This window comes from Panthera leo, chromosome B2 (genome assembly GCF_018350215.1).
Source record: "Panthera leo isolate Ple1 chromosome B2, P.leo_Ple1_pat1.1, whole genome shotgun sequence".
In the NCBI taxonomy this organism is placed as follows: domain Eukaryota; kingdom Metazoa; phylum Chordata; class Mammalia; order Carnivora; family Felidae; genus Panthera; species Panthera leo.
Genome location: NC_056683.1, coordinates 138,952,878 through 138,973,235, shown reverse-complemented (window position 1 = coordinate 138,973,235; position 20,358 = coordinate 138,952,878). Strand labels below are relative to the sequence as shown.

The following is a 20,358-nucleotide window of genomic DNA, read 5'->3' as shown; positions in this document are numbered from 1 at the left end:
ACCGACTGAGCCACCCAGGTGCCTCGAGGGTTTGGCATTTTTAGATGACCAGTTACCGGAGCTCAGTTGTTTAGCCAGAACAACAAGCTATAAACTATGACAAGGGCTAGGATTCTTAGTCTGCCAATGGATACATGAAAAAGTTATTAATAAAACCTATGTTCCTTTCTTTCACTAAAGTGCTTTGTAATTTGATAACCAAGATTCTACCACATTGCTGTGCCCATTGTCTCCCCTTATTTCCCTTGCTGCTCACCCATCTCGGTGGAAGAAACAGGTGAGATGGTGATTCTGAGCTGTGTCAGCTGGAGGGAAGATGAGGCCTTGGGCTTGGCAGTGGTTACAGTTTACTACAAGGTCTGGGAGCAGGAGGCAGTTTAGGTATCTTAAAAGGAAAACAACTGCCACCACCTTCTCGCACCGCTCTGTGGACTCGGGTGTCTGCTTCAGAGCTTACGGAGCTCCCCCGGGGAATGTACAACGCGAGGAGGACTTAACTGCCGTGTTACAAGAACATACATCCTCGCAGAGAAGCTCAGAATGTTTTTCTGAATAGACACAAGGCCGACAAAGTTCTCACCTAACTTGGCCGAAACAGGAACTCTGTTCTTAAGAGGTACCAGGCGATCCTTACACGTTTTCTCCAGGGGTAAGTCACACTTTATGTGTCGCCTGAAGTTTTCCCTCAGAATAGATCGAATGACCTTGACGATGCTGGTTTTGCTCTCACTGTCACTGGTGAAGAGAGAAGAGAAAACAGCAGTAACGTCCAGTGTCCTGCTCCAACCCCACGTGCCCTGGTCCTTCGGTGTCATCTGATCTCAGGACAGACCGGCAGCGAGTTACCCAGCCTGTGGGCTCTGTGGTCTCCTCACTTACACTCTTTTTAGAGTGAAAAGTGATGGTTCTTGAAGTGCCTTGGAGAACTAAGATTTGGATGTATATTTAATCAACGTGTTCTATTACAGGCACAGTTGCCGTGTCGGGGGAGGCTGGGTGTGAACCTGAAGTCATCAAAATTCAGGAGGGCACTAAAATTAAACTCCCTTTTTTGAGACCGCGTAATTCGGCCTTATTCCCATCGGCTGTATTTTTTGGAAGTCAGTAGTACCTGCAGCACAGCTGAAAGATGGTTTCTGGCCGTCCTTCTATTTCTGACTTCGTATGGATCAGTTCCCATATGGAATTATTTTCTGTCCCTGTGGAAGAGGAGACAAGGGTCTGCAACTCTGCCAAAGATGTGAAGTTGACAAAAAGACTCAAGTCAAATATTCCCTGTCCCGAGTCTCCTCATTTTCTTCCGTGGCTCATTCTATGTTGGACTTTCACAAATGGTTTTCAAAAGTTAAGTACTTTTTAGTTACTTTTTATGTTTCCTGGTAAAGTTTTCCATCCATCTGAACGTGCTTTCTCCCTAGCCCTGGATTTCACCTCTCTGGGCAACAGATTAAACGGATCCTGTTTTTCAACCCCCTTCCATTCACTGTATTCCTTGGAAGGAACCGAGTACAGGCTGTGCTCAGGTACTTGGGGTAAAAGAGGCCAGCCCAAAGTCAGTTGTTCCAGGAAAGGTAAGCAGTTCACACAAAAAGTAAACAGGGACCCAGGACATTGCCACGTGCCTCAGCCTCTTGGTCCTTTCTGTCACCAGAGGCATTGTCACCAGAACATGGTTAGTCTCACAGGATCTCTGAACATTCTCTAAGGTTGAAGATTTTTTTTTTTCTAATATCACATATAATACCGCTTAATCTTAAGGAATTTTCTGGGATCTCAAAATATTTTTAATTTAAATTTGTAGACCTTTCTTTAACAAATTTCAGGGTATCAAGGATATTAGGCAGAAAAGTGGAAAACCACTGAGTGAAGATAAGGAAACGATGAAGAGACATATTTGGCAAAGAAAAGCCATCCGTTGGCATTTACTTTCCGCAAAAGTGTGTTAAAAAAAAAAAAATTTCAGAACAACCTCTCTTGTCCTCGTTTTCCTTGCCTATAAAATAAAACCCAAAAATTATCCCCGAAGTTTTCTCCTAGTTTTTCATTCCACGATGCAAACAAGTCTCTTTAAAATGCCTTTTCCTGGCATCCTACTGCACAAACCAATTACCTGCCGTGTTCCCCAGTCTGACTTGAAGCGCGGATATGGGGATCAACCAGCGAAATTTAAATGGATCCAAGTCGGCAGAGCCATGTGCAGGCCGGGAATTCGAGGGCTGGAATATGAAAGCCCCCCCCGCCCCAAGAAAGGTGTTAGAACATGCTCTCACCCAGAGAGGAGGTGTGCAGGGAGTGGACTTTAAGGTCTCCCCGTGGGCAGGGCTGCCGCGGCCGTGTGAGTGTTCAGGGTGCAGAACCAGATCGGGTCGGGTGTGCTCCCAGTTCTCAAAGAGCTCACGGGGTGCGCGGGGAGAGGGCAGAGCCGTAGTTAGGGGGACAGAGACTTCTAGACGAGCAAGAATGACAACCAGGCCTTCTGTGTCCTCACTGCCTCTGAACAGTCATGACTCTGATGGCTTATCAGCTGATTCAGCTAAGCTGTTGGGTTTGTTCTGAGCCAAGGTAAAAGTGATCTGAAAACAACCAGAGTTACACGGTCTGTCGTGTACGGAGCAAACATGGGCCGTTTTCAGGGATGTGAAAGCTGATTTTCTCCGTAAGCCCAGCACAGGCTATCTGGCTCTATCTTCTTTTAAAACAGATGTCATTTGTGGGGAGAACAAGAAATCACCCTGAGTATCTGAGCGGGTTAGTCACCCCAGGAATAAGTCACATTAGTCAAGCGAGGCCGTGGCACTGAGCAGGCTTCTCAGCTCAACGCTGCTAGGAACAGGGAGCCCTGGAAAGGCGGCTGTGATCACAATTACTTCTCGTCTTACCAGTTTCTTCTTCAGTTTGCAGTGTTCTTTATAAACCAGTATGACAGCTCTCTTAAAGACTACGGAAAGGAAAAGAAAAAGAAACGTCTTTCATTGTTTTATACAGATTTTGTCCCAAGGCTGAACTAAGTAAGGCTGAATGGTTTTTTGTTTGTTTTTTTTTAATCTGGACATTTATGGGAAATATCCAAATTAAAGAAAAAATTTTTAATGTTCATTATTGAGAGACAGAGACAGGGCACTTGCGCGGTAGGGGCAGAGAGAGAGGGAGACACAGAATCCCAAGCAGGCTCCAGGCTCCAAGCTGTCAGCACAGAGCCCGATGTGGAGCTCGAACTCATGAACCGTGAGATCATAATGTGAGCCAAAGTTGGACACTTAACCGACTGAGCCACCCAGGCACCCCGAAGCTGAATGTTTTAAAAGAACAAAGCTCTTCAAACTTACGACGCTCTAAGACCCCATTATGCTGGCACAGGAGTGAATAAATGATACCTCCCTCTGGTCGTATTTGAATTATGCAGGTATACCCGCTCACCTAAAAGCAATTATCTGGGGGCGCCTGGGTGGCTCAGTAGGTTGAGTGTCCGACTCTTGATTTCGTGCTGTCAGCACAGAGCCTGCTTGGGATTCTCTCTCTCCGCCCCCCCCCCCCCCCCGCCGCTCACATGGGTGCTCTCTCAAAATAAACATTTAAAAAATAAGAATGGTTATCTGAAGTAGATCTTGGCAATTTTTTAAAAATTCTTGTTTTATTTCACTGAACTCTGAGGACATGGTGTTCATGTCAGTGAGAACACAGGGTCTATACTGGGTCTCAGTGAGAATTAAGACATTTTGAAAAGCGGCAAACAAGATAACAGGTTTCAAAATAGCCTCAAGAGATCTGTTCCTGTAACACTTGGCCAGAACCACTAAGCCAAGCAGAAGGGAGAACAAGATAATGAGTATGCACAGTGACAGCATTTTACATAGTTGGAGGCTGGCTCTGTGAAGTCAAAAGCCCTTATGACAGTGATCCTAACTCTCGGAAACCCAGAGTTAGCCGGCCTGGTGGCTTTAGGAAGTTCTTCATCACCACCAGCCTTTTGTAAGTTCATGCGCTTTCGAATGGCATACTAACCGAACACTGTGAGCTCGAGGTCCTTTCTGGTTTTTCCTAGAGACAGAAATGGATTCAACCAGGAGACTGCAGAGTGCATCAGAAGTTCCCCCATGGAAAGTTCTGTCACCTGTTTCGTAAAAACGAGAGACAAAGACATGGAGACCCCGGGGGGTAGACCGTCTCCCGCTGGGAGCCTGAATCATATACGTATGTCACCGTATACCGGTGACTGCCAAAATACAAGCACCCTCGATCTATTATGGCCCCTGTAAACATGGGGCCTTTAAATAGTGTAAGTTTTGAAAATACGAGCGACGTATCAAACTGTCTGAAAAAGAAGCTAACTGGGAAGGCATTTTGTTCAGTGCACACGTCGTATGTGGGTGAGACACGCCTCGTGACCTACTCCACGGTGCCAGTTCCCTGACAGTTCAAGGCTCTCCTACGTTGTCCTCACTAATACTTACCCAGGGCTCTAGTGCACTCACCAGCCCCGAGCCACAAACTGCTCTGGGCCTGCAAATCAAGAGGCACCAGCGCTGAAACTAATAAACTCAACTCCAGTTGTTTTCTGTCCTTGCCTTTTTCTAGTGAAACTATGTTCCCTCTGACATGTAGCCTTTAAAAGCTCAAGATCCGGATTTAGTAATCAGCCAGAAAAGAGAGCGAGAGAGAGATGCTGTCACTCTAGGGACAACTAGTTCCGTAAGTAAGGAGGTGGCCACCGATGTCAGATGCGAAGGAAGAAAAGCAGAAAAGCCCTAGGTTCTCCCCACAGGCTGGCCCCCACCCGTGTACTCATCCGGTCTCTGCCAGCTTGCGCCCTCCATAGATGCGCCGGCCTCTGTGCTGAGTCTTGCCTCCTGCCCCACGGAAAGGGAGGAGGAGGGAGGGACGAGCTAAACGAGATTTCTTATTTTCTTCTGTACAGTGTTAAGGTGACAGAAGGTTACATTCTCAAACCGGTGTCCTGAATTTTATGTCACATTTACACTTAAATGGTGTGGCTTATTGTAAGCACTTAGATCAAAAAAACTTTGGGCCCACCCTCCTCCAGGAGAGCCCGAACAGGGCGGCCTGCTCTGGAGGGTGCCTACGGATTCAGTGAACAAACACATCACGCTTCTCAGGATCCGGAAGTCCCACTGACCTCCTTCTCTGTTCCACTCTGCTCCGCCACGAGCTGGTCAAACACGGTCCCGTAATCCTCATAGACCTTCTGCATCTCATTGATGTGGCTTGCTACTTTCTCCATCGCTTTTAGTGCCTCTGAAAAGTAGGAAATCGTCATCTTATTAATTTTAAGGCCTACCAACAGTGGTAAGTTCAAGACTCCGGCAAGGACTCGAGGCTTTCCTTACTAACAGCAGCATTCCTCAGGTGGGGCTCAAACAGCCCGCTGCCATCCAGTCATTACAACGAAGAACCACAGACTGGCCTTCCACTCCGCCTGTCTTCGGAATGAGGCAACACAAAGTATCACTCATAATAAACGCGAACGCTGACTGGGCACTTTCCACTTGGCAGGTGCTCTGATGGGAGGTTTATGTGAATCATCTCCTTTAATCCCCACTCGGTCACTGTAGGAACTGCGGTCTCCATGTGTGAAACGAGGCCGGAAAGAGGGGCCCGCGGGCTGGCGGCCATGCGTTCACGAGCGCCGCCTCTGTCTCCTCACCTGTCAGGTGGTAGTGCTCCTCGCTCTCGTGGTCCGTCAGCGACACGAGCTCCCTGAGCAGCAGAGGGTACTTGAGCACCCTCTGAACTGGCTTGATGAGGTAGGACTCGAGGGTGGAGGAATGCTGTTTGGTGGGATTCCGGGCGTCCAGAAAAGCCTTGAAGGCTTGATCAGTTTTAGCTACAAGCAAGCAGGGAAAAGACCCTTAGAAGAGCACAGCAGTGTGAACGAAACCCGACTTCATTTCGTTTCTAATGCGGTCCCAGATCGTCTATTCCACAGCCCTCCCAATGGCGTTCTTTACAAAAACCCAAATGCTACAGCAGGCCCGGCACCCAGCCGTCAACACGGATTCGGCATCACAGCTCTGGGGCCAATCCCACCGGCAAAGGGAGCTTACGTAGGCCAGAGAGGAACACCAAGTCGAAATGCAGGAATGTCTGACTTTCGAGACATATTCACATGCAAACCCGTGAGAGAGATTGTTCTAGGTGCCTAAAAAGTGAGTTTCAACCAATTCACAAAGCCACGAAAATGTATCATCCTATATCCTATTCTACGGAAGAATCCCGTAGCAAAATAAACCAGTATTCCACCCCCCCCCCCCAACACCGTCCTAGCACAGATCATTACTTATTCTGTATACTTAGGGGTTATCTTTTTTTTTTAAGTTTATTTATTTTGAGTGAGAGAGCACAAGTGGGGGGCTTGGTGGGGGGGGGGGGGTGGGAGAAGAGAGAGAGAGGGAGAGAGAGAATCCCAAGCAGGCTCCACACTCTCAACGCAGAAGCCTGATGTGGGGCTTGAACTCACGAACCGTGAGATCATGACCTGAGCCGAATCAAGAGTCGTACGCTTAGCTGACTGAGCCACCGTGTACCCCTTTCTTTCTTTCTTTTAAACTAAATTGATAAGCACTGCTGCCTTCACCTCCACAGCTCTGAGCAGTCCAATCCTTCCACCACACGGCACCTCTGTGGGCAGTGAACACTCCCTGTATTCAGAGTCTGATGTCACGAAGAGCACGCACGGGAACCCAACTCCATTTAGTTTCGAGAGAGCCAACGGGTGCACAAGTGGCTGCTTTGGATTCCACCTGCTGACCGTGGGTGACCAGCTGTTTGGAATTCAGCTGATTTGAATGAAATTACACCCTCACCTGGGGTTCTGTTCCAGAGGCAAAACCTACAACTTCTAGGAGGTGCGGTACCATTTTGAATGTGACTACCCAAGTGGATGGCGAGACGATCCTTCAGAACCGAGCAAAGCATTGGTGATGCGCTAACATTACTGTGTATTGACCTTCAAGAAGAAGGCGTTTCTGGGAGGAAACGCCGATGGAGTCAGGTCTCTGTTTAAACAAGTACAAGAGGCAGATTTGGGCTGGAGCTCGTTAACTCCCGGCACTTCGAGACACCGTTTCTTAAACCTGAGCCTGGTCTTCCACGAAACTGGAAAGATCCAGATGTAAACCAAATGACAGGGGCGCATCCGTGGAGCCGGCTAACGCTCAGAGTGTTGGAAAAAACCTCCACATGCCTTCCATGATACTGCAGAGTCTGTTCCCTGGTCTGGAGAAAGAAACACTGAACAACAACCGTGAGATCCTTTCTGACAATGCCGTTTAGAAGCATATGACAGACAGGAGGGGGCTTAGAACTGAGCTTGGCGGCTACTGCCGTGTTGATGCAACTAAGAAAAGTTCAAATACAGAAGAGTTCTGTCCCAGAAGAGAGCCCTGACTCACTGGCTTCTAGAGTGGTAGCAAATTATAACGGGAGTGAACCGCATGAGGCCACTTGTATTTCTAAAGAAGGCATTCAAGTCCGGGAGGGGGGGCGGGCAGGGGGGAGTCATTTTGATCCTAGGAATTTAAGACATGATAACAGTTGAGGTTTCAGCAGGTTCGGGTCTTATCCCCCAGTTCACACCGGAGATGTCAGGCAGCCTGGTAACCTGGTCTGGAGACGGTTCTGATGAACGTAAACAGGACTGCGCACATTTTCATAAGATGCCTGTACTGTCCGAGCCTCAGACACTCCCGTATTTGTCTGATGTTCTCCGTACAAACCGAATCGTCGCTGCTCACGACCTCAAGTCCTGTGCCGGCATCACTGATTTTTCCTCCTCTGATCTTCACCACCAGAAGTGTATGAGAGTTCCAAAGACTGGGACAGAGAAGCATCTTCGGAGAGAGACCGATTTGAGAACTGTCGTCTCGTACGTGAAGATGTGTGTGTAACTGAGAGAAGCCTCAGCAACAGAGCCACCTCAGGGAAAGCAGCGTTCCTGGTCTGGGTATTACCGGACCGGACCGAACAGCAGGTTAACGGGACGGTGACGGTAACTGTGCCGCAACATTCCCCACAATATGCGTGCACCTAAAGGAGGTCACGGCTGTCACCAGATCTCCGAATACACTTCCCAGGCTGGGCTGACGGGCTGGCCCGTCACCAGAAGCCCAGGTGGCTCAGGGCGCGGGCCATGTGCCTAAACCTGACCCGCTGCCGGGCAGGACCCGCACTCAGGCATCTCTCTCAGTTCCACAGAGTGATGTCGGATGGCAGCACGAAAGGGAAGAGTGAGGGCGTCGACCACGCAGGTCTACGCAGACAAAAGAAAATGAGAGTCTTCAATTAAAGCCACTAGAATAAAGTGAGATGATAAAAATGTGGAGAGAGGCACCTGGATGGCTCAGTTGGTTAAGCGTCCGACTCTTAATTTCAGCTCAGGTCATGATCTCATGGGTTGTGGGATCGAGCCCCACAAATCAAGCTCTGTGCTGACAGCACGGAGCCTGCTTGGGATTCATTCTCTCCCTCCCTCCCTCCCTCCCTCTCTCTCTCTCCCGCCCCACCAGCTTGCTCTCTTTCTCTCTCTCAAAATAAATTAACATTAAAAAAAATTTTTTTAAGTGGAAAGATGAAAGGTATTTCAGTGAGAGGGTGTGGGCTGTTAAATGTTAGTTTTTTCCTGGTTCCACAAAAAAGGCTTTAAGTTTAGTTAACACTTCTTATGAGTGCAGTGATTCCTTGGGCATGAGAAGGTTAACAAGGAAGAAACAAAACAGCATAGTGTTTTCTGTCCCCATCCAGGGGCTCATGGTTCTGAGTTTTTAGATCAAGGCATTTGGTAAAAAAGAATCCAGAGGTAACTGAACAGCAAAGTGACACATGGGAAAGAAATTTCTCTGCTCTTAGGACGTATCTTCACTGTTGCCAATAAACTGAAATAAACCGAAAAGTTTCCCTTTAATATCTCTCAATTTCAAGGTCAAGAATGGAGCAGGATCAATCAAAACTGCATTTATCCCTACTTATTACATGCAAATTTACTCTGTTAACAATTTAAAAAAAAAAAAAGCACAGATATAAAGGTATGAGCAACTTACCTCGCTCTAGAACCTTCTGTACTTTGATATGATTAGCACAGAACCCGCTGTACAGTTTAAAATGGTCCGCGTAATAAAGGAAAGAGCCTCCAAGGGAAAACAGTAGTTTCTAGAAGGGGAAGAAAAGTCACATTGGTCATGGTTTACTCAACGTCTGCTGGCCCTGGCGTGGCCTCTGACTACTTCAGCGCATCTGTGGCATCTTTCAGACACCAGAGCACTAATGCCTCAGAAAATCACCAAATGAAATAAGCCCAAGACTGTGCCATTTTCACGGCAGACGGAGAACGGTCTGGTATTTCCCTCACAGATCTTTAGTTTGATCGAAAGCTTTCTGGCAGCCGAGCCTACTGACACTACAGGCAAAGGGCAAGAAAGTTCTACCAAAATACACCTGACAAAATGGGATACGAATGACCTGAGAGGATAACTAATCAGGCCAACTGTGCCTTACTCGGGACAGACGCTCTCGTCTGGGTACCGCCCTGCCCCCTTTCTACCGTCTGCCTCCTTTCCTTCCCCAGAGGGGCTCCTTCCGGGTCCTGGATGCTCACACTGGAGACGGGCTCCACAGAAGAGAGGGCTCCCTCAGTACCACCGACCCGTGTCACAGGACCCATGTCCCCGGGTCACGGGACTTTGTGAAAATGGAGGATGAGACTCAGGGCCAGCGCTCCCGCTTCGCAAGCAAAGGCCCCCTTCGGCAGACTTGAGTGAAGAGCGTGGGCACGGTCAGCCACCAGGCAGACTCCACAAAACCTGGGCCACCCAGACTTCTGCTTCCAGGGGCCACTCAAGTGGAAATGTAGCCTCTCACCAGCTGCCACAGGAAAACAGCGCAACGAAAGCACTGAACTCACCTTGTCGGCAGTCAAGGGACACTTTCTTTTCCAAGGGCGGACGCCACACTCTACCCACCCGGTTCTGCTTTAAACCTGAGTCAAAACTACTTACTCTAAACTGTGAGGGAGTTTCAAGGGTGTTAAAGTCCGAGGCGGCTGAAATCCCATCCTCCAGAGTCTCCAGAAACACCTTCTGAAAGTCCAGCATCTCTGGCAAGCTGCCGAACAGTGACTCCATCTGCATGAAGGCCGGGATTGAACAGAGGGCATCAGCGGTGGGGGTGGAGAGGGGCCGCCCCAACGAATCCCCAGTCCTTCGGGGAGCAGCAGACAGAAGCAGATCCTTGAACGAAGGCAGCATATTCCCCCTGGGACACCGTCTGTACACAGGGGTTTACAGCTCCGGCTCTGGCAGTTCCAAACTGACTTTTTAAACGGATGGAACCTTTTCAGGATTCAAACTGGTAAACGGGAGTCAGTAGCGAAGAACCAATTACGGAGACTGAACACGAACAAGTCATGGATTAAGGAGTGACTCTGGGCCACGCTTCCTACAAAAAGGGCGTGAGCGTCCTGCATTTACAAACTCTTGCCGCTGGGCCTCACGTGGCAGAGGCCACATAAACGGCTTTGGAGGAGGCCACGCTTGGTCCCTCTGACGATGCTCAAGTCCCGTGTGTTCTCTGGGGAATCAGGAGATATAACCTCCGGGGAGGTCCACTAAAGGGCAAACAGAGACTAACCCGTGCGTTAGTGGACGGCGGGGGGGTGGGGGTGGCAGGGGACCGATTACCTCGTCTTGGGTGAGAAAGGTCTCATTCTGAAGTGGCTCCAAATATAATTCAAAGAGGCAGCTCAGATCCTGAAACGTGGAAGAAAAGGGTCTTTATCACTCATGTCTCCAAAATACCCAAGAGTTTCCAGCAACCCTGACCACAGCTCCAGACTCCCACTGGGAATGACGGAATCGTGTCTTGTTGCAATTCGTGACCCTGAAAGTGGTTACTATCAGGGGCGCCCGGGCGGCTCCATCGGTTAAGTGTCTGACTGTGGCTCAGGTCATGATCTCATGGGTCATGATCTCATGATCTCTGACAGCTCAGAGCCTGGAGCCTGCTTCGGATTGTGTGTGTGTGTGTGTGTGAGTGTGTGTGACTCTTTGCCCCTCCCCCACTCATGTTCCGTCTCTCAAAAATAAACATTAAAAAAATTAAGTAAGTAAGTAAATAAATAAAACTGGTTACTCTCATTTCTGCCCTAATTCACATGGGCTAATCCCGCAGTACACGCAGCAGCTGGGTCACCTACTCTGCTTAGCTTGGTGACAGAGCCACTCCTTCTATAGACCGGTGCAAGGGGGCATCCGCCTCCCCTCGGACAAGGGGAGCTCTGGCGAGGCACTTCTGTCGGGCACGAGCACCCCTGCCGGCTCCCCTGGCTTCTTCCTCTGTACCGGGGAGCATGGTGACAGCCCCACCACGGAGCTGAGAAGGACAGGACAAGACCTGGGAAGCTCTTCAACTCTGGGGTTGACGCATTAGCACAATTTCGAACTCCCGTATTCAAATGCAAGAAAAAATGTCCAAGGATCAGCGGCCTATAATCTAGGCCATATTTGAGCCCCCAGTACACCGGGCCCTAGTGGTACGGAACAGTGGGAGTTGATGGCATTTATACAACTCCTTCCATAAATGGTTTATTTGCGATAATTTGAAGCCAAGACCAGGATATAATTTTGTAATAGGAAAGATTTTTTTCTTGTTTAGCTTATTCTGAAGAATTTTGAGTATGAAAACATTAAGTGATCGACTACAAAGTCCGTTACTTTGCTCTCTCATTTTACAATGGAGAAATCGAGACCCAGAGAGCTTTCTGTAAGAGCCCGAAGCCTCCAGAGCCTTATGGCATAGATTCTGGGAGCAAGCAGACAGGCCTGGGAGGCCTTTTACTATTTCGCAACCAACAGCTCCCTGGCCTTCCCTCCCTCACCATCCTCCCCGGCGACTGCTTCCGAGCAGGGAGGTGTGCTGAGTTACTGAACCGTATCTCGAGGGAACACACAAAGGCTGAAAATTCCAAGTTGCACGCATGCAGGGATCAAGGTTAGACGAACAAGTAAAATCCCGTGTTAAATGTCAGCCACGAAAAGAAACCACAAAATAAAAACGGTGTGTGTGCGAATCACAAGAGGCACCGGGTGCTGGTTATTTTGTGAGAGACAGTGACAGGCTGCCCTCTTCCCTCGTGCGGCCGGTGCTGCTCGGCGGGACTTACACGCCTCGAGCAGGCAGGCGCGGAGCCGGACAGCTGCAGCCCTAAGGGAACAAAGTGCAGGTTTCTTGCAGAGAGAAGGGTCCTTCCTGTCTAGCTCACCCGCAACGTCCACCTTTATACCCTACCAGCATCTCAGGGAAACCAGCCTCCTGTGCGGCCTCACGGTAAAACGGAACATCAGCGACAACAGGAAGGGGACTTCGAGGAATTCTGCCCTTGAATCTCGGTGGAAAGCTCATGGCCACCCTCAAGAGGCCGGAGGGTCTCTTGAAGCCTCAAACCACAGCGCACAAAGCTGCTTGGGAGAGGCCATCACAGTCACAGGAAGATCCAGAAATCTAGGCTGAGCTCCCCAACGTTCACATCATCCGCAGGACAACACGTAACGGGACGTGAAATTAAACTGTCAACTCCATAGCTTTCTTTTCTTCTCTATGGGACCAAAAACAAGGGGCTCTGGGTAGTTTTCCTGGGCTACGTGTGTATGAGGCCTTCAGTAAAGCCCAGATAAAATGACAGGGACACTAATGAAAGGGGAAGCTCAGGCCCGTCTCGCGGAGAAAGAAGGTGACAGCTGTGTCTGTGTGTGCACGCACCTGTGCAGGAACAAGGGCACGCCCATCTGAGACCCCGGAGGACAGGAGGTGGAGGGGACGGCCCCAGGCCAGGCCGCTGCACCGAGGCAAAGCCAGGCGGGATCCTCTGCCCACTGCCTTGCTGCTTCCAGAACAGGCCAATGAAGTGAGCTTATGGTAGTACCCGAGCCTCAGCAAATACTTAAAGCAAAAGAACTCTGTCTTCCCTTCCCAGGCTCCAGTGCTCTTCGTAAAATATGTCTCTCAAACTATAGGGGCACCTGGGGGGCTCGGCGGGTTAAGCATCCGACTCGGGATTTTGGCTCAGGTGGTGATGTCACAGTTTGTAAGTTCAAGTCCCGCAAGGGGCCCCATACCCACAGTGTGGAGCCTGCTTGGGATTCTCATTCTCATTCTCTCCCTTCCTCGCTCCCTCTCTCTCAAAATAAATAAATAAAACTTTTTAAAAATGTGTCCTGAACTATTTACTGAGGGCTTCAGAGATAAATAAGTGAATGCTTCGGGTGCCGAAGATTCTCAGCAACCACCCGTCCGCACGGGCGTGGGAGCGGCCACGTGTAGGCCAGCTGCTCCAGCGTGGGACTCTGTCCCGCACGGTGACCTCCACCAGGCAGGTCTGGGGGCCGCAGCAACAGTCTCCTGGGAGCAAGCTGTTCCCCAGTCCCTCCTCCCCTAAGTGCTCTCCGGCCCCCTCCGACTCCGCCAGGAGACTCCCTTCCCACAGGCACACGATGAGCTAGAACATGTTTCCATAGTGAAAGCTACCGTGGTAACCAAGGGAGCCGAGGAGCCCATCCTTCCGGGCCCTCCCAGCTCCTGCACCCTCGCCCCCTCCCCAGCGGCAATTCACCACTTCGAGGGGCAGGGGGCTCCGTCAGGAGTGCTGGGCTTCGGGGCGCATGCGACCTGGGGGCCCCCCGCCCACATACCGCTGGCCGCCGCGGGGCCACAGAGCCGGCAAGAACGTGCGGAGTCGCCCGTTACCTTCACGTAGGACTTCTCCGTGTCCATCAGCTCCTGGATGACTTTCCGGAGGCGATCCGCATCGGAGAGGTGGCGAGCCAGCGGCCTTGGAGGTGGCTCCCGGGTCCCCCTCGGCCCTTCCATGCCGGTGGTCTGCGAGTCGTTGAAACTCCTACACAGCGCAGCGATCTGTTCGGCGCTCTGGGAGGCGGAAAGACGGGGAAGGGGACGTTCGGGGCGCGCTCCGTTTTGGCAGCTTCCCGGCCAGGACGCAGGCGGTGCTCGTCCCTGCCCAGCGCCCTCTCGGGGACCTGGGGCGGGGGGGGGCGACAACCTAGCACAGCCGGGTTCATTCATCTCGGACCGCTCTGGCTACCGTTTAAGGTAACGGGAGTGAAGACAGGGTATCTACGCGGGATGCGTTTCTGTTGTCAGAACAGAACAGATGGCTCTTTCGTACCGAAACTAGAAAACACGGCACAGGTTGACCCTTGGTAACGGAATTGAGGTGGCTCTCAAACCAAGACCGCGGCTTTCTCGGAGCCCGCTGGGGAGCCCCCCCGACGCGGCGGCCCGACGGCCTCGGGAACGGCGTGACTGCGCGAATTTCGGGGCGACCTGGCCACAGGGGCTCGCGGCCCTGCCCCCCGTCCACTCCCCAGCCCCGCGGGCTCGCGCCAACAGAACACGAGTGAGCGGTTAGAGCGGCTGCACCTGCCGGGGCCGGGCGGGGAGGCAGAGACGTCCCCTACCCTGCAGGGGGCGGGGGCAGAGCCCCACGGAGGGTGCAGACGGGAGCAGGTGACCCGGCCACCCCGGTGAGTGCCGGAGAACAGGGGTGAGCAGGCTCCCTGGGAGGCTTCGGGATAGTGGGGGCAGTCACACACCGAGGGGACGAGAGGAGTGGGAACGTCTGGGGACCGAGAGCCAGCTGCTACTCGGATTCCAGCACAGCGATCACAAAGGTTCTCGAGGGGGGCCCCCTCGTCCTGCCTGACGTCGTGGCTTCAAGGCTCAAACGGGTCTCCTCCTGTACGTCTCCACGGTGCCTGGAGCATCACCAGCCTACACTCAGCGTCCTCTAACTTGCCTCTCCCTCCACCCCACCCCCTCACAGGTTCCAGCCCACTTAGCACCTGCCGGCGAGTAAGCCGGCCAAGGGCAGGGCCCGTGCCCGTCGCTGCCCAGCAAGCCCTCAGCTCCCCCCCACCGCACGGCAGTGTTACCGAGTGACAAAGCAGTGGCCCCGGTACGCGTGACGAGCGTCCACCCGTCTTTGGCAACTTGCCGTCCCTCCCGCAAACTCCCCCTCCTTCGGCGTAAACGCCTTCATCCCCGACCCGTCCCTCCGGCCGAAGTCAAAAGCCGAGCTTGTCAGGACCATCTCCTAGTGTGGAATTCATCCTCTCGGGGACGCTTCAGAACACGAACAACTCACACAAGCATGTGTCACGCAACCGCAGTGGCCCGACGCACACCCGTTAAAAAAGCTGGCGCCTGACAACCTGAAGTGCCTCGGAGGAAAAACAGGGCACTGCCGCCCTCCCCGGTCCCCCTCCCGGCTCTACCCTCAACACTGACCTTCCGGTTCATCTTCCAAGCTCAGCGGGTGTCACCCGAGGGCCCGCTCTGCCTCCAAAAGGAAGACAGGTCCTGCCCCAGGCGATCACGTAAGAAACCCCAAAGCGCAGCCAAAGGCAGAGTGAAAACCAGCCCAAGCTCGTGCGGAGCAAACGGAAGGGGGAAGACGCGGCAAAGCAACGGGAATCCCTCCGCTGTGTGCGAGGCTTCAGGGGAGAAATGGGTCGTCCCACGGTCCTGGCAGGAACACACGCGCTCCAAGGAAGAGCCAAGAATGAGCCGGAAGTGCAGTGAGGAACGAGCAGGTAACGTAAAGACCCCAGCTCAGGGGAGTGACCGCGAGCCTCCTCTCCACCCAGATGTCTGCGAGGAGAGCCCCCCAGTCTGCTGGGCCCTTTAAACAGAATCATTTCTCTTTTATTTTCACGTAAATCTTGGTGCCAAAGTTCAATCAACCACACAGCCGGTACTGGGCTTCCAAAGAGCCCATGGTGAGTTCGAGCCCCATGTCGGGCTCTGTGCTGACAGCTCAGAGCCTGGAGCCTGCTTCAGATTCTGTCTCCCTCTCGCTCTGCCTCCTCTCCGGCTCATGCTCGCGCTTTCTCTCTCCCTCTCAAAAATAAACAAACACTTAAAAAACTGCATCTTGAGGGGCGCCTGGGTGGCTCAGTCAGTTAAGCAGCCAACTTCGGCTCAGGTCATGATCTCACAGTTCGTGAGTTCGAGCCCCGCATCACGCTCTGCGCTCAGAGCTCAGCCTGGAGCCTGCTTCGAATTCTGTGTCTCCCTCTCTCTCCGCCCCTCCCCTGCTCATGCTCTCTCTCAAAAATAAATAAACATTAAAAAAAATGCATCTTGATTTATCAAAACGCCTCATTTCATGTTTAAAACAACCAAATCTTATGATTCGTTGCTGAAGAGATTCCAGCACTGTTCAGCCATGCCCCAAAAGCCAAATGACAGATAGTAAAAGCCAAACAGAACACTGTAGCCAAAAGGCGGCTTTTCTCTCTTCCGGGACGTGAGCATCATTAAGGAGCCCTCGGAAGTACAACGAAACCACTCCAAGTTGTGTGCACCCCCTTTCCAGTGCACCTCAACCCTGGCCACGCATGAGCTTCGTGTCGGGAGCTTTAAGAAACACCCACGGCTAGATCAACTGGCTCCCAATCCACATGTGAAGCCCCTCGTAGGAGTATTGTCTTAATTTTTTTTTAAATGTTGATGTTTATTTATTTTTGAGAAAGAGACAGAGCACGAGTGAGGGAGAGGCAGAGAGAGAGGGAGACACGGAATCTGAAAAGCTCCAGGCTCTGAGCTGTCGGCAGAGAGCCTGACGCGGGGCTCAAACCCGTGAACCGGGAGACCATGGCCTGAGCCGAAGTCGGCCACTTAACCGACTGAGCCACCCAGGCGCCGGAGTATTTTCTAAAAGCTTCCCAAGTGTGGCTAACATGTAAGCCACGTGACAACTACTGGTCTACCTATCAGAATCGCGAGCAATCTCCAACTGGGCTTCCTGGGGGCAGTGCTGCCTTCAGCCTGACACGCTGTCCCCAGGGTCTGGAGTGAAGGACAGCCATATAAAAAATTTACAGACTGAGCTCCTGAGACCGAGGAAGTAGCCAGAATCACACCCATGACCCTGGTATTCCGTCCGGGTCAGGCCCTCGACGAACTGAGCTCAACAACCCCAGATAATAATGATACGGAGACTCCCAAAACTCACTCATTTGAAATCTCTGCTACTGCTATTTGCGCCGCAAGCCCAGACAATGTAATTTTGCAATTCTGACAAGTCACAGCTTCCAGGGCTATGGAGTCTATATTAAGTTCACATACACCGCATAAAATCTGACAAAACGCACCATAAGTTAATGGCAGCTGGTGAGCTTACAGCTTCACGTTGCTGGGATGTCAGAATCACACCTAACGATGCAGTGTTAAAATAACGAGGTTTTAAAAATAAAGTATCCTTGCCATTTCGGAAAATCAGAATCCGCTTTAAGAACGCTTCTGGGAAGATGAACTTGGAAAAGTGAGTGTTAGTGGAGATTCTCAGAGCAAATGAACATCTTAAGGTACCATCAACGAAATGCTGGAGCGCTTACAAAGTCCCCTTCCTCACGCACAGCACTTTCACCATCGTCTCAGGCTGGGGGGTGGGGGTGGGGGTGTGGGGACGGGGCGGGGGGGTCACTTGGGCTCAGGAGGCAGGAAGTGGAACAGAAAGAAGATGGACGCCAATGGTGTTTTTACGTTGTATCTGGTTACGTTTCCGTGCCTCTATTCGTAGGGACAGGCATCAGCATTGAACGGTTAAAGGCAGAATTTGGAGTGTATCTGCTGCGCAAGTTCTAGGAACGGGGACTACTTTGGATGGGCTGTTTTCACACCCAAAACGGTGACAGTGGCGAAAAGCACAGGCAACATTCAGAGGCCCAGGGTTCTTTCCTGGCTCCGCCCCCAGTCCTCGGCACAGTCCCGGCAACGCTCATTTCTGAGCAACTTCCCTAGATCCCTAACCCATCTGGTAACCCCTCGGATTGCCATCTGGGTCACGGAGTAAAGGGCACTCACATTTGCTGAGCACCTGCTATTCGCCAGGTAGACCCGGGCGGCGGGTGTTCTCCAGAATCTGCTGGCATTTAATCCTCTCCGTGACGGACACTGTATAAACGAGGGGCCCGGAGGTGTGGGCGAGACCCTGACAGCACAGGGCCACCCCACCTAGCTCTGCAGGGTGCCCACCCCTCCACGGGATCTGGCAGAGCAGGAGGCAAAGCAGATGTGCCCCTCCACCCCTGCCCATGTGGTCACGGCATCCTGGCCCCGACAGAATCCAAACACACTCCCGGTGTGCTTGGGATGCGGCCACCGGCCCCTGGGGGCCACCTCTGCTCGGAGAAGCAGCGTCGTTTCCACACACGACAGCCACATCTTTTAGAAGGCTTCTCTGTACCACCGTCCCAACTCCACCCTGGGAATGCTGCTTTAAAAACGACAGGCGTTCACCAGGCAGGGCTGTGGGTGCGTGAAGATCCCGTAGCCCGACAGCGCGTGCCTGTGCAGGGTCACGAACACCCCGCCTTCGGAGGCACAGCTCAGATTAGGATTTTCCAGTTTGCAGGATCCACGCTGAGAAACTTGGGTTCGCTGTGGACCTCCTTTTTGAAAGGAGAACACGAAATGAGTATTCTCTCTGTGAATTCCTTTCAAAACTTAAATGGAGTTTTCCCTGAAACTATGCTGTATGGAAGAGCAGGGATGCCGACCAGAACGAAATTTTTTTCAGGACCTGAGCTTACACTAAGGCTGATCCCTGCTTGAAAACGATTTGATCTTATTTACAGATGAAGACCATCTCACAGAGGACTCTGGCATGAAGCGCCTAAGCATTCTGGACACACACACACACACACACACACACACACCCCAAACAAACAGAAAACGAACTTGACTGTGGTAATTATTTCATAATGTTTATGTATAGCAAATCATCAAGCTGTATGCTTTGAAGATACAGTTTTCTCAATTATATCTCAATAAAATTGGGGGACAAAAGAGATCTGAACAGTTTTGGGGTTTCGTTTTGTTAGGTTTGGGTCTGCTGTTTTAAATGTATGGATAAGGACCCTTTGCTTCCCTATACTAGGGCTGCAATGGCTCGTTCTTCCGGGAGCCCCATTCTCTCAGGAGCAGCCGCAGAACAAGGGGGATCACGCCCCCACGCCCCAGAGGCTCCCCAGAGCGCCTCCTTCTGAAAGCGGTTCTGCGATGACCCTTCCAACCCGGACACAGTGCAGTACTTTTTCGGCAGAAAGGTGTCGGGCCGGCTTCCTCCCGGCTTTGGATGAATAAAATCTGATCCCCTGGGCGTGACACTTTGATGTTTACTTTGCTCTTATCTGGAGACGTGGCTCCCTGAGGCTTTTCAATTTCACCCTAGGATTTGGGTCTTAAAAGGAAAAAAATCACAGTGGGATAAGCACATCGCAGCGTCCAGAACTGTTGGGAATGATGAGGGCGATTTCGTAGCTACTCCATGAGCCATCAGGAGGCCTGCACGCGGCAGGGGCCAAGCTTGGCCTGGGCTCTCCTGGCTCCGTCCGCGGCCAAGACCCCTCACGCAGGGACTGCCAGGACCGCAGACTGGTTCGTCACAGGCATCTAGTTGTACTACTCGGGCCCCCAAATACTTTCAGCCTAAGAAAAAGGGCTGAAAAGTGCTGTATAATTTGGAGTAATATTTCACAGGGAAATATTAAAGGCAAGTGACCACATTTGCAGTGTGCACTTTCCATCCCTGGTTAAGGAGCATAAGGACATTACCTTGCGGGGGAAGATCTGTAACGGACTTAGCACGCAGACCTCAAAGGAAAGATCCCTCGTGCTGTCTAACTGGTCCTGTGACGACACGTGGTGGGTCTGGCGGATCCCTAGCTGCCACCGCGTCCTCTCCCTGCACCACACAGAACAGCTGAGACCCAGCCATCGCCGTGGACCGGATCTGGTCTGGATGACGGGCACAGGGTTTCGCTATGCCAGCATACTAAGCAGAAGAATTAGATTCCTGCTACTTCTATCGCCCTTCAAAAAGAATGTTGGAAAAAATAAAAAGACAAGCTTCAGACTCTGGGCAAATGGCCAGTTATCAAGGGTAGCCTCGCCCTGGGAAGGTGTGGTCAGCATGGTGTGTGTTCTCATGCTGTGCACGGAAAACCTCCCGCTCGTCCTTCTGGAAGCTTCACCGGGTCTGCACGACTCAGTGATCCGAGTGCAACTATGGTGTCGGCTGTCACATCCTAGCTAATTGTCAGAAAAGTTCCCCTTAGTTTAAAACAAAACAAAAAAAAGGAACAGCTAAAAACCGTACAAAGGACTTCTTCTCAATTTACTCTGCACTTCGTTAAGGTCCCTAACTTACAGAAAGATCTAATAACACCCCCAAATGGTCTCGGCAGCGGGAATCCAGAAGCAAAGGGATAAATGGCTTCCCCGGAAGGCGAACTGGCTGAGACGGGCTTCACCCCACAGGGAGCAAGGGTG

At 51.6% G+C, this 20,358-nt stretch overlaps 1 protein-coding gene across 7 annotated transcripts in view; it reads right to left on the bottom strand.

The window, feature by feature from the left end:
- Positions 1–20,358, bottom strand: part of TIAM2 (TIAM Rac1 associated GEF 2) — a 189,600-nt gene that overhangs the window by 1,566 nt on the left and 167,676 nt on the right. For 5 of the 7 annotated variants that reach the window (XM_042940125.1, XM_042940126.1, XM_042940127.1 and 2 more), the window contains 11 exons: positions 13,750–13,929; positions 10,689–10,757; positions 10,008–10,133; positions 9,054–9,162; positions 5,663–5,842; positions 5,135–5,253; positions 4,003–4,111; positions 2,880–2,938; positions 2,111–2,216; positions 1,112–1,199; positions 581–735 (listed from right to left, as the gene is read on the bottom strand). In XM_042940125.1, the coding sequence (XP_042796059.1) occupies positions 581–735; positions 1,112–1,199; positions 2,111–2,216; positions 2,880–2,938; positions 4,003–4,111; positions 5,135–5,253; positions 5,663–5,842; positions 9,054–9,162; positions 10,008–10,133; positions 10,689–10,757; positions 13,750–13,929 (1,300 nt within the window). Of the gene's footprint in view, positions 1–580; positions 736–1,111; positions 1,200–2,110; positions 2,217–2,270; positions 2,939–4,002; positions 4,112–5,134; positions 5,254–5,662; positions 5,843–9,053; positions 9,163–10,007; positions 10,134–10,688; positions 10,758–13,749; positions 13,930–20,358 lie in introns of those variants that run through there. The other 2 variants (XR_006202908.1, XR_006202907.1) reach the window with 2 other exon arrangements.